The sequence below is a fragment of the Manis javanica genome, chromosome 1 (genome assembly GCF_040802235.1).
Source record: "Manis javanica isolate MJ-LG chromosome 1, MJ_LKY, whole genome shotgun sequence".
NCBI classification, from domain to species: domain Eukaryota; kingdom Metazoa; phylum Chordata; class Mammalia; order Pholidota; family Manidae; genus Manis; species Manis javanica.
Window position 1 is genome coordinate 161,899,102 of NC_133156.1, and position 12,757 is coordinate 161,911,858.

At 35.5% G+C, this 12,757-nt stretch overlaps 1 protein-coding gene across 1 annotated transcript in view; it reads right to left on the minus strand.

Annotated features, from left to right (window-relative positions):
- The window catches only part of EIF5B (eukaryotic translation initiation factor 5B), a 91,233-nt gene that overhangs the window by 51,901 nt on the left and 26,575 nt on the right, over nt 1-12,757 (minus strand). The window contains exons 2-6 of the mRNA XM_073239835.1: nt 6,921-7,046; nt 6,735-6,819; nt 5,458-6,121; nt 4,110-4,327; nt 3,565-3,715 (exon numbers count right to left, since the gene is read on the minus strand). Coding sequence (XP_073095936.1) covers nt 3,565-3,715; nt 4,110-4,327; nt 5,458-6,121; nt 6,735-6,819; nt 6,921-7,046 — 1,244 coding nt within the window. The remainder of the gene's footprint in view (nt 1-3,564; nt 3,716-4,109; nt 4,328-5,457; nt 6,122-6,734; nt 6,820-6,920; nt 7,047-12,757) is intronic.

Consider the following 12,757-nt stretch of genomic DNA (forward strand, 5'->3'; position numbering starts at 1 on the left):
AGGGCAAAGATTTTGTAAGACAACAGTAAAAACTGTTCACTGTAGGGTTCACTGTAGGGTTTTGAATGATGTTGTTAAAAAAAGGAAAATCACTCAAAAATGTTAACTTTAAAGTATGAATGTATGCATGTATGTGCAGAGTTTGGTTAGAACTGTAAAACCAGAGGTATCACTGACAAATATATTAGACAAGCAAACCAAAATAAAAGGTTGAGCCAGCCAAATATGTGGAGATAATCAGGTTGACCAGTGTTTTCTCTGTCCAGCAGCACATACCTAACCTAGTTAGTGAGCACATGGACCTCAGAGAAAACCATGAGTTGGATGACCTGAAGGCTGGCCCCAACAACACTCCAGACTTAATAAGCTTAGTCTCTAGTTAGAGATTGCTTAATAAGCTGCAGTATTTGTAACCAACACCAAGACTTATATGTGTTCAGACATTCCATTCACTTTTCAAATTGAGACATTACACTCAAAGTCTTGCAGAAGCTCCGTGAGACATTACACTCAAAGTCTTGCAGAAGCTCCTTGCTGGAAGTGAGTAATTCCAAATTACTATTTACTATATGCTTAGTTAAAGGCTACAGAATGGATGGAAAAGGTAACCTGCAACATACTTCAGAGTAATTATTTGAAAACATCCGCAGATATCCACACTCTCTAAGGGCGCATTTGGGCTCAATGAATAATTTTTATATTACTCTAGGTAATGAATGTGGTAACTGATCTTTACCTAAACAGGAAGATTTGAAAGATACGGTGAAACATAATATTAAAGTATCTTTTCATGACATGACTCAAAGAGCACACTGTGGAGGGCTTTTAGTCAAGGTAAAGAAGTTTGGGCTTTTTTATTAACAGACAGTAGGGAACCAGTAAGAGCACAAATACTGGGCAACACTATGAAGAATAAGGACCAGAGACTAGGGCCAGAGATGCCACTTTAAGAGACCATTTCTTCCAAGCCTGCCCTAAAATTTATTCTAAATTTATCATTTTAAATTGTAAATCTTATCTAATCTCAAAATACAAGTTGAATTACTCCATAAAACAGCATTTCTGAAACTGGCAAATTACTTTCTGCTTGGTCCCATTCAAATTTCCTCATGAATGCTTTCAACCTTTTAGATAGTCACCACTCAAATCTGACATTTGGGTGCTAAGCTGTACTTAAATTTGTTCTCTAATTTTTTTTAAAAAGCTCTATTACCAATTAAGAATAATACTTTCTGAAATCTAAGTAGCATGTTTCTCTACTATTTACTGCTCCCATCTGAACATATAATGCATAAAAGAGCATAAATCTCAGTTCTAGGACCTTGGGCAAGCTGTTTAACCTGACTCACCATTTCTTCATCTATACGATGGGAATTAAAATACCTATAAGATTTTATGAGGAAATAAACAGTGTCAAAGGTTTATTATGACATCAGTTGAATACTAAACATATAATAAATGGTAGTAGGTATTACTATAATTATATCTTAAGAACCAAAATTATTGTAATATAAAAATCTATGGAGTATAGGAACAGGAAATTAAGAAAAATCCAACTACATTCTTTTCAATGGAACAAAGCCACTATTTTCAATCATCTCACCTGTCAAACACATAATTTTATGTCCAAATTGTGGTCTCTAACCAAAAGGAAACAAGGCTCCTTGGGTAAACAGTTGATTCCAGGTCTAGAGCAGAAAATATGTAACACGAACCTAAGATAACTTGTGTTAGAAAGTAAGGAAGAGGTCAAAGAATACTATGGCCAAGTGAAAATGTCACAGGAACCAACCTGAATGGGCACCTGCTGGCCAAAGGTGGGACAGTTTGGGTATCAAAAACATACATTACTCCATCAGATGAAAACACATCAAATACATACAAATCCATTCAAATAAAATGATATACATCCAAAAAACAAAATTCAACCCACTGATCACCTCTCAAGATTGCTAAGACACCAACTTGTTATTTCTGCAAATTAATAAATAAAAGAGGAAGCATTAAGCATTTATCCTGGCTTTCTGGCATGAACGGTTATTTCAGGGAAAGCTTTTCTTTAGAGAGAGACTAATAACTAATAAATGCAAAAGGAATGACAGAATATTACAATTCTTCAATTCCTACTGAAATACTGGATATGGACAATGATCACCAATTGAGCATTAAAATTATTAGGTGAAAAGTCTATGGAGAACTTTTATACTGGAGAAGGCTGCCAACATGTACATAAAGATCAGTCCTGACAAAGTTAGAAGCAAGACAGCCAGATCACGAGCCTCCTGACATGAAGCAACAGGAAGTACACTGCACCACTAGGAAGACAAGCTGCTAGGTCTAAAGAGATTACAAGGGATAGAGAGGTATACTGCCAACTCTAAGAGAGCAATCAGACAAATCCAGAATGAGAAATCCTACAGACTAATGCCGTATTTTTAAAAAATTACAAGTAAATGGCAAGCCAAAGCAGGGGTGGTATTTGTATGAGTGAGAGATGAGCTTATCAACCAAATGCAATGTATCTCATCTGGATCTTGATTTGAACAAATAAAAGAAATTTTGCAAACAAGTGGAAAAAATTAAACATGGACAGAAAATCAGATATTATCAAGGAATTAATTTGGTTAGATGTAATATGTACTCTATGTATGTCAAAAATCAAAATATCCTTATCCGTTAGGGACATATACTAAAGTAAAATTAATATGTTGTCTGGAATTCACTTTAATACTCTAGGGAAAAAACAAATGCAGGAAGACAAAACAAGAATGGCAAATGTTGGTAATTTTTTAAACTGAGTGACAAGTACATGAGGCCTCATTTTACTACACAAGCACACCTCATTTTACTGTGCTCCCACTTTACTGTGCTTCACAGATGAGTTTTTACAAATGGAGGTTTATGGCAACCCCCTGTGTTCAGCAAGTTTATGAGGGCCATTTTTTCCCAACAGCATTTGCTTGCTTTGTGCGTCTATGTCACTTTAGGGAATTCTTGCAATATTATAAACTTTTTCATTACCATTACAATTGTTATGATGATCAGTGATTATGACTCATTGAAAGCTCAGGTGATGGCTAGCATTTTTTAGCAATGAAGTATTTTTTAATTAGGGTATGTAAATTTTCAGACATAATGCTATTGCACACTTAAGACACTGCAGTATAGTATAAACATAACTTCTTCTGTACTGGGAAACCAAAACATTCATTCGATTTGCTTTGTTTCAATATTCACTTTATTGCAGTGCTCTGGAACCAAACCCAATAGTATCTATGAAGTATGCCTGTATTCTCTACTCTTGTTTATTCTGGGGGACAAAAAACCTTATTTACAGACATATGATCATTTACACATAAATTCTTATCATAGTATAAAAGTCATCTTGCCAAATCATGAAATTTTCTCACCTATTCTTTACATTTGTATTGGGCTTTTTTACACAGCATTTTCACAGGGATTCTCCTTCTGATTCAATTCAGTTCTCCTTTTGATCATTATAAAGAAACAACTGCATGAGAGGAGCTTCTACAATGTTCAGTTATAATTAAGAATACTACTTACCCTGAGCTTGTAGAAGTTTAAGCGTAGCTTCAGCTCTGGCTCTGGCTTCCCTCTGGGATTTAGTTAAAAGTTTCCCTTCTTTTTTTAAGCGTTCTTTTCTCTCTTTTTCTTTTTGCTTTTTCCTTTCTCTTTTTTCTTGTTCCAGTCTTTCCTATGAAAGAGTACATAGCAGACAAAAATGGTATTCACGTAATGAATTCTAAAATTTAAATGTAAACAACCCAAACTTCAAACAAGGTCTTGAAATACATGCAAAGCAGTATGTTGGAAGATTTCAAATGAAAATATGTTTAATGTTGTACACTATGATTAATAATAAATATCACACAAGAGTAGGCTATATATTGGCAATGACACATAAGCCATTTGTCTGTACCTGAGGAAATAAAGGTAGGATTTTCTGTATCTCTTCATCTTTTTATATCAGAATAAACTGACTGAATCACCATACAATCATAACATTTTTAGAGTTAGAAGATTAGAGATATTTTATAGAGAGAAGACTTAAACACAATGTCAATGTCAGCAACTTCACAAAAACATACCTCTTCTTTACGCTTGGCTTCTAATTCTTCCAGCCGTTTTATACGTTCTTCCTCTTCTCTCTTCTGTCTTTCTTCTTCTTCTTTAAGCTTAGCCAGAGCTTCCTGCATAGCTTTAACTGTGGCTTTGCTAGGTCCTTTTTTCTTCTCCTTCTCTTTTTCTTCCTTTTCTCCTTTCTTTTTCTTTTTGTCTTTTTTCTTTCTGTCTCCTTCATTTTCATCTACCAAAAAAGAAAAGAGGCAAATATTTAAAAAATGTTATTTCCTAATGCGATGATGAGCAAACCCTAGAATTCAAGGACCACAATGGGCCAAGGCAGATGCCAGCAGCAGGCTAAGGATTCTAGACATGAAAGCATCCCAAATCTTGAGTACCTGAGCACCCAGAACAACTCAGAACCCAGGTGGCCTCCTTGGAAGCCTACAATGCTGGTGTTGCTACAAGCTGTCCTAAAGGATACAAGAAGACAGGAGGATCCCATCAGCAAGGAGAAGGTATACCATACCTAATTCTCTCTTAATCCATGGTGTCTAAACTCCTAAATTCTGTAACTTGTTTTCCTTCTAAAAGATAGGGATGATATGGATGATAGGGAGAGTAGGAGGATAAAATACAAAAAAGTAATTATACCCCAAGAACTCTACAGCATTATACTAAAGGATTAAAGATTATGAAACTACTTTCATGGCGTTTCTCTTCAAAGATGTCCAGATAATAAAAATACAGTTGGTTAAAAAGCTACATCAATTTTCCCATTAAAAGTTTTCTAGTCTATAAAGAAAAACATGTAAATCATTCTGAGTAATGGGGAAATTTAACTAGAAGCGTTTTTCACTAATTGGTTCTGGTACAAAATTGTGACTCACTATTGCTTAAAAGATATTAACTAATTTTAGCATGTTTTTATTTTTCTATTTCATAGACTGAATTGGGGTCTTAAAAAAACAGGAAAAAATTTGATTATATAACACTAAGTCATCAAAAGGAAGAGTAAGTTTTTCATTAAACAACTTCCAGTCCTTATCAATAGCAAAAAATTGTTTTTTACTGCAAAGTCCTATTAAACTCCTAGTCTGTGCACAAACCATTTGAAAGGCATTTTATGCTATCTATATGTGTGTGTGTGTGTGTGTGTATGGATATATATATATATATATGAATGTATATATATATATATGAATGTTTAACAGTGCAAATAAAAAGTACTTAGATATAATTTTTAGAAGGTTTCTTACAATTATAATCTTTATAATCAAGGACAAAGAACAAAATGACTTTAGGACACAATCATCAAAACTTAGATTAAACACAGATCCAAGCCTCTCCCCTTTCTTCAGTAATATTACCAACCTTCGGCAACTGTGGAAGCCTCTCCTTTCTCTTCAGTTGCTCCAGTATCAAGAGTCACTTTGGATTTCACAGGTTCCTCTTCAGATTTCTTTTGAGGTTCTTTTGGTTTACTCTGATCCTTTTTACCAGTTTCTAACTCTTCTTTTTCTTTCAGCTTCCGTAGTTTTGCCTTTTCTTCATCTCGCTTTTTTCTCTCACGCTCTTTCTTTTCTGCCTTCTTTTGGGCAACGGTCTTAATTTTGAAGGAGGAGCCATCATCTTCATTCCCACTTTCCACATCAGGACCTGGCTTATTTTTTTGATTTTTTTTCTGTCCTTTTCTGGATTGCAAAAATTCATCCGATTCATCACCACTTTCACCTGAAGAATTTACTCTGGAACGCTCTTTAATTCTTTTACTGCTATCCTCATCCTCTTCTGACCCATCCCACTTCTTATTTAATTTTTGAGCTTTCCCCTTAGCTTTTTTAGAAAGTTTATTAAAATCATCATCATCACTCCCAGAGCTCACTTCCACTTTTGGTTTTGCAGTCTTTTTTGATTTTGAGTCTTTATCTTCCAATTCTTCACTATCATTATCATCAAAACTTTGTTTTTTGCCTTTGTGCCCTTTCTTTTTTTTATCTTGTTTTGAGGCAGATTCTTCTTCATTATTTTCTGTTGGCTAAAAAATTCCCATTGTTAAAAATATTAATAGAGTTCTATCTTTTAAAATAATTGAGACTCCCCAGAGTCATATATTTCAAGTACACACAGAAACAATTCTCAAAATATTTTTAAAATAAGGGCATTTTTACTAGAGTATAAAACTCAATCAAGTACTAGAAGCCAGACTAGGAGGCCTCAGGCACATCTCTCATTCACTGTAAATTTCACAATCCAGGTACTCTGAGGCAAGCACTAACCACCAGCCTACACTTTTAGCACCTTCTTCAAATGGCATACAAAGCCTAAGGGGAAAACTGAAATGAAGAAAAAATATCTATCACTTTCCCATTACTCTGAGGCTTATCCAAATTCAAAGAATGAAAAACAACAATAATAATAATAATAAATTGGAGGGAGAGGTAGGAAATGTTATATCTTCAAATGTACAAATTTCACAAACAGGTAGTATGTCACAAAGTATCTTTAGATTCCCCAAAATTGTTTCCCCCCTTTGGCATCAGAATTTATACAAACTTAACAAACATATATACATTGCTCAAAAGTCTCCAGAAGCAATTTCCTAAAACTGGCACTTGGATGCATGAAAGTAACAACAATCTGGCTTTCACCTTTACTGCAGCGGTTTCTCTGTCAGCTTTGATGCCTTGAGCTTCCCAAGACAATTCTTCCAGTTCTTTCAGGATATCATCTTCACTACAAAAGGATTACAATATATTTTGAGGTACTGGATTAGTTTAATAAGTGAACCCATTATCAAAGCTAATAAAAATCAAACACATGTAAACTATACTTACTCAAAGTCTTGTCTTTTTTTCTCCTTTTTCTTCTTCCCCTTTGGCTTTTGAGATTCTTGCTCCTTGGCAGCACCAGCTCCTTCTATTTCTGCAGCCAAGGCATCAAGATCAATGTCATCCTTGGCACTTAAATGAAAACAAAGACCTAAATGTTACTCAAAAACAAAATAATCCATCACATTCACTTACAAAGAACTTTTTTATTGTTTTAGCCTTCTTCATGCACTAGCAGCCCACTGAGAAAAATCATTTTTGTCAAGTTCTTTCATGACAACATGAATTATATCTACTTATCAGCCTTCCTGCATCTGCTTTTGTAAGTTTGAATTACATTCAAATCAAAGCTATAGAGATCTTCCAGGAAAAAAGTCTAGGTAATCAAGAAAAGGTAACACCTTTTGTGTATAGCAAAGTTTTTTTGGGGGGTGTCTGAATGGAGTTATTTATAAAATGGAAAGAACTTAAAACACAAAATGAGTCTATTTTATTATCAGTAACACCTATATATTTGGACACCTATGTACATACTTTTACTAGGAATAGCAGGAATTTTAGAGCTAGGAGGAACTTCAGAGCTCATCCACGTCTATTAACTCATTTTACCAATGGGAAAACTACAATGTGCAGTTTGAATGCCTTGAGCTTGAAACATAACCACACATTCAAATCTAAATGATTTAGGAATGATTCACTAAATAAAAAACATAAAACACTACAAAATCCAGAGACAAACTTGCTCACAATTCTTTACATTCCTGGTTTTGTTTCTGGTTTCATCCACAATGTCCTCACCTACCAAGTCCCAGTTCAAACCTACAGAAAACCAAGGTCAGTCAGTCTGAGACGTACAAGTAGAAAAAGTGAATGAATCCAAGTAAGTAATACAATAAGCTAACAGACCTCATGCAACATGTGTCCGTGGATACCGACCCTTTGCTTTACACGTGTGCTTCACTTAAGTAAAGATGCAACTCTTAGCTATATGAGAAATGTAATTTTGATATTATATAACAAGAAGTTGAGGATATGGGATTTACTATCCTCAAGTTGCTTAGAAGAAACAGACAGCAAACCAGGAAGTGAAAAATGCTAACTGCCACGAAGTAAAGGAATTTATGTTTTGATAAACAGTTGGCCAGAATTGAAATACATTTTTATTGTCCTTTATTTTAGACAGTGTATTTGAGGAAGATAATAGAACATTGAGTTGCTACACTGGTGACTTCCTAAATCACCAAATCCAGAATAAGAAAGCCAGATGCTTGCTAACAGAGGAGCCTAAAACCAAGTACTAGAGGAGGCACTGGAGTTAGCCAAAGGGGGTACAAATATCAGACAGAATGGGTACAAAAACCTAAATGCAATGTGTGTGATGCCTCAGGACTCATAAGAGGGTATCTGAACCACTGAAAAACTTTTTGTAAGTTATGATTTCTTGACCCAAGATGTAGGAAACCAGAAACTGAGGGTGGGAGCTAGGCAGTGTATTTTTAGCAATCTTTCCAGTGAGTGTGGGTCAGATCTGAAGTTATTCTTCTTTTAAATAAATTAAGAAATTGAAGCACAGGATATGTGCCAAAGACCACATAAGGCAGAGATGGGTTTTGAACCCAGGAATCAATGATTCCATAGTCAGGGTTCTTAACTCTGTTGACGTAACTTACATTTTAGAAGGCTACCTCTGGGATGAGTGGCAGGGCAAAATCCCAACTAGTGAGGAAGCAGGAAGATCAGTTAAGGAGCTTTTATAGGAAATTGTGGTGAGAAATAATGAACAACTGATTTGCAAGCAGTGACAGGCAAGATGAAGATGTGAGTCAGATAAATATTAAGGGGATAATTAGCAAGTGACCAACTGGATGTACATAGAAAGGACAAGGGAAGAATCAAGGACAATCCTCAGGTTTCATGAGATAACAGAAACCTCCACCTGGCCCAGCATCAACCAGCAGTATCTCCAAAGGCATCTCTGCCAATATTCCACACTAAGCAGCTTCTGCGAGCAGAGTAAAATGGGAAGGGGGTTAATGACTGAAGCTTGGCACCATACCTCAACTATATTGCATCTTATCAAAATAGCTTGTGATTGTTTATATTCCCAAAGTATTCATTAATAACCATCTTTAGAAAACCAGTATAGAGGACTACATTTGTATGTTGTTGAATCTGAAAGGTTTCTTCCAGCTGGTAAAGAAAGATTAACAGTTTATGAGTACTTATCATATATCAGGCATTGTGCTGATCAACTGCTAAGCATACTAAATGTCATTTAATCCTCATAACTCTATGAAATTAAGTTTAAAGATGATAAAACAATCTACAAAAGGTCACTCAGCTAGAAAGTAGCTATCAGGGAACTCAAACCCAAACCTGATATAAGAATTGTACTGCCTTCCTAGAAAATGGGAAATAAGTCTCTGAAAATAATTTGCTTGAAAAATTCAAACACAGCTACAAAATATATCAGATATACAACATGACTTAACAGTTTTAACTACATTGGTTTCTGATGTGTCCCTTCCACATGTACTAAACTTCCTGTCCCAGACTCAGTAGAATATCCTAAAAAGTCAACCATATTATAATAATAAGACATTTAAGTGACATATATATATATATATAAAACATCAGTGACTTAATTTGAAACTTTAAACCATATTCTACATAATTTTCAGCCCTACTCTTACCTACCCACTACAAACTAGTTTAACAATTTCAGTAAACTAAGAGTCAAATCTAAAACCCATCCATGCTGACAATGAAAGCCTTAATAAACCTTTAAGGAATCTGGAAAAGTATTTTTCAGCAGGTACCTTTCCCTAAACCACTTACCTTTTCCTTTATCAGAGCTATAATATTCCTATTAATATTTCCCATTACAGTCCCTAATCCTTTATTTAAACTTAGTACAAACATAGAAATAAAGAGCAATTTTCTATTGTATTCAAGTCATTGTTTTCATAGGCCATATTCCTCTGTCATAAAAACAGAAAAAAGTTATAATGGTCTTAAAAAATGAAGCTATTAAAAAGGTTGTATATGTAGTTTTCTAACAGCCAATCTGTTTTTCAAAGGGTTTTCACCATTTAGTATTCACACCAGCAATGTATGGAGATACCCATTTTCTGACATTTGTATTATGCTAGTATTTGCTTTATGGCTACTTTAAGCTCTCCAATAGATGTGTGGTATATCTAATCAGTCTTCATCTACATTTCCTTAGAGGCTACTGTACTTAAAATATTTTTTATGTGCTTACCATTCATATATAACAGTGAAATGTTTATTCATATCTTTTGCCCATTTTCTGACTAGACTGATTTCCTGTCAATGTTGAGTTTTGATAACTCTTTAAATGTTCTCTACACAAGTTATTGGCCAGATATGTGGTTTACATATATTTCTTCCAGCCTGTAGCTTATCTTTCCATTCACGTTATTAACAGGGTATTTATCAAAGCAAACATTTTTAATTTTCATGAGGTACCATTTCTCAAGTTTTTTAGGAACCACACGTTGGTTTCATAACTAAGAACTCTTTCACCAAGCCCTAGGTCCTGAAGACCTTATCTCTAAATGCTGTGTACTTTAATGTTTTCCATTTAATCTATGTATGATTAAAGATCATTTGATCTTATTTTGCCTAGGGGTACACAACTGTTCCAGCAACATTTTAGACTATCCACCCTACATGAACTGCTTTTGTACCTTTGTCAAAAATCATTCAGCTATACTTGTATAGGGCTATTTCTCAGTCTTCTATTCTGTCTCTTTCCCTGACACCAACACACTGTCATTATTATTGCAGCTATGTAATAAGACTTGAAATCAGGTGGAATGATACTTCCCCCTTTAATTCTTCATCATTAGAACTATTTTATCTATTCTTAATTTCTGACTTTTCAAGTAAATTTTAGGATAACCTTGTATACATCTACAAAAAAAGAATCTTGCTGGAATTTTACTTGAAATTCTGTTAACTGTATGTGAATCTGAAGAGAGCAGATATCTTTATTATGTTGAGTCCTCTAATCCACGAACACAGTATGTTTCTCCGTTTATTTAGAACGTTTCTCACTTCTTTCATCAGTTTTTTAATTTTCACAAAACTAGTATTTAGTTTTTTTAATTAGAGGTACTATTTTTAATTTCAGCTTCTACATGATCATCACATTCCAAAGTGTGACTGAATGTTTTTATGCTCATCTGATGTACCACAACCTTGTTGAAAACAGTGAGTTTTACAATGCATCTGAAATTTCCAGATTGATGTCATTTGCAAGTAAGAACTCTCTTATTTGTTCCTTTCTGATCTGTATGCCTTTTATTTCTTACTGCATTGGCCTTAATTAGTGGTACGCTGAACAGCAGTGGTAAAAGTGGACATCCTTGGCTTGTTGACAGTATCAGGGAATGCATTCAGTTATTCACTTCTAAATATGTTAGCTGTAGATTTTTTATATTCTTTGTTAAACTGAAGAAGTTTCACTCTATTCCTAGTTTGCTGCATTTTTATCATGAACAGGTGATGGATTTTGTCAAAAGATTTCTCCATCAACTGGTGTGACTTTGTAACCTTTTTTTTTTAACCTATTAATATGATGGATTACATTGACTGATTTCTGAATACTGAACCAATCCTGCATCCCCATAATTCACTACACTTGGTTGCAGTATATATTTATTTTTATATAGTGCTAAGATTTACTGGTGCTTGACTCTATTTGCTAACATTTCATCAGAGCTTTTGCTATCTATGTCTTTGAGGATATCGATTTGTAGTTTTCTTTTGTGCACTGTCTTTGACCTGCTTTGGTATCAGGGTAATGCCACTTTTGTAAAAAGATTAGGAAGGGTGTTCTATTTTCTGTAAATGATAATATAGAACTCATGTTAAATCTTTGAACATTTGGTAGAAATATCAGTAAAACTATTAGAGATGGAAGATTTATTTTTCAGGACATTTTAAATTATGGTTCAATTTCTTTAATAGGTATAAAGCTATTCCAACTGTTTTCATTCTGGTGAGTTTTGATAGTTTGTACTTCAAGAAATTAGTTCATTCCATCTAAGCTATCTATTTATGTATGTAAGAGCTGTTCATTAGTATCTCTTTTTTATCCTTTTAATGTACATCTATAGAGAGGAGATGGATCCAAGATGGTGGCATGAGTAGGGCAGCGGAAATCTCCTCCCAAAACCATATATATTTTTTAAAATACAACAAATACAACTATTCTTAAAAGAGAGACCAGGCTACATCTACATCTGCGCAGATCTACATCTGCGAGAACCCAGCGCCTCAAGACGGGGTTAAGACCCAGTGGGACCCGAGCACCACCCCTACCCAAGCTCCCTGGCAAGAGAAGAGGAGTCAGAGTGGGGATGGAGAGGGAGCTCAGGACTGCTAAATACCCAGCCCTAGTCACCCACTCCGGGAGCGCAGTCACACAGTGCGTGGTGTGCTGAATACTAGGGAAACAGGACAGTAAAACCTGGGAGTGGGTCCCCACAGCCGGCGCCCCTGGGACAAAGAAAAGAGAGTGCTTTTTGAAAGTCTTAAAGGGACAGGAGCCTCACAGCTGGACGGAAGCATCCTGGCACACTCAGCCTAGCAGCTGGGAACCCCGGGGAACTCCGGGCGCCCTAACCCCCTGGGCAGAGGCTCCTCACGGCAATAAACAGCCACCCGCCTGTTCCCCCTCCGGCGCGGCCCCACCAGCAGCCTGAGACCAGCCACACCCACAGCAGCCATGCAGAGCTTCCTCCACAGTGGCCCGGGCAAGAATCAGAGACCCCGTCTGCGCACAGTTGCCCAGCACAAGTCACTAGGGGGTC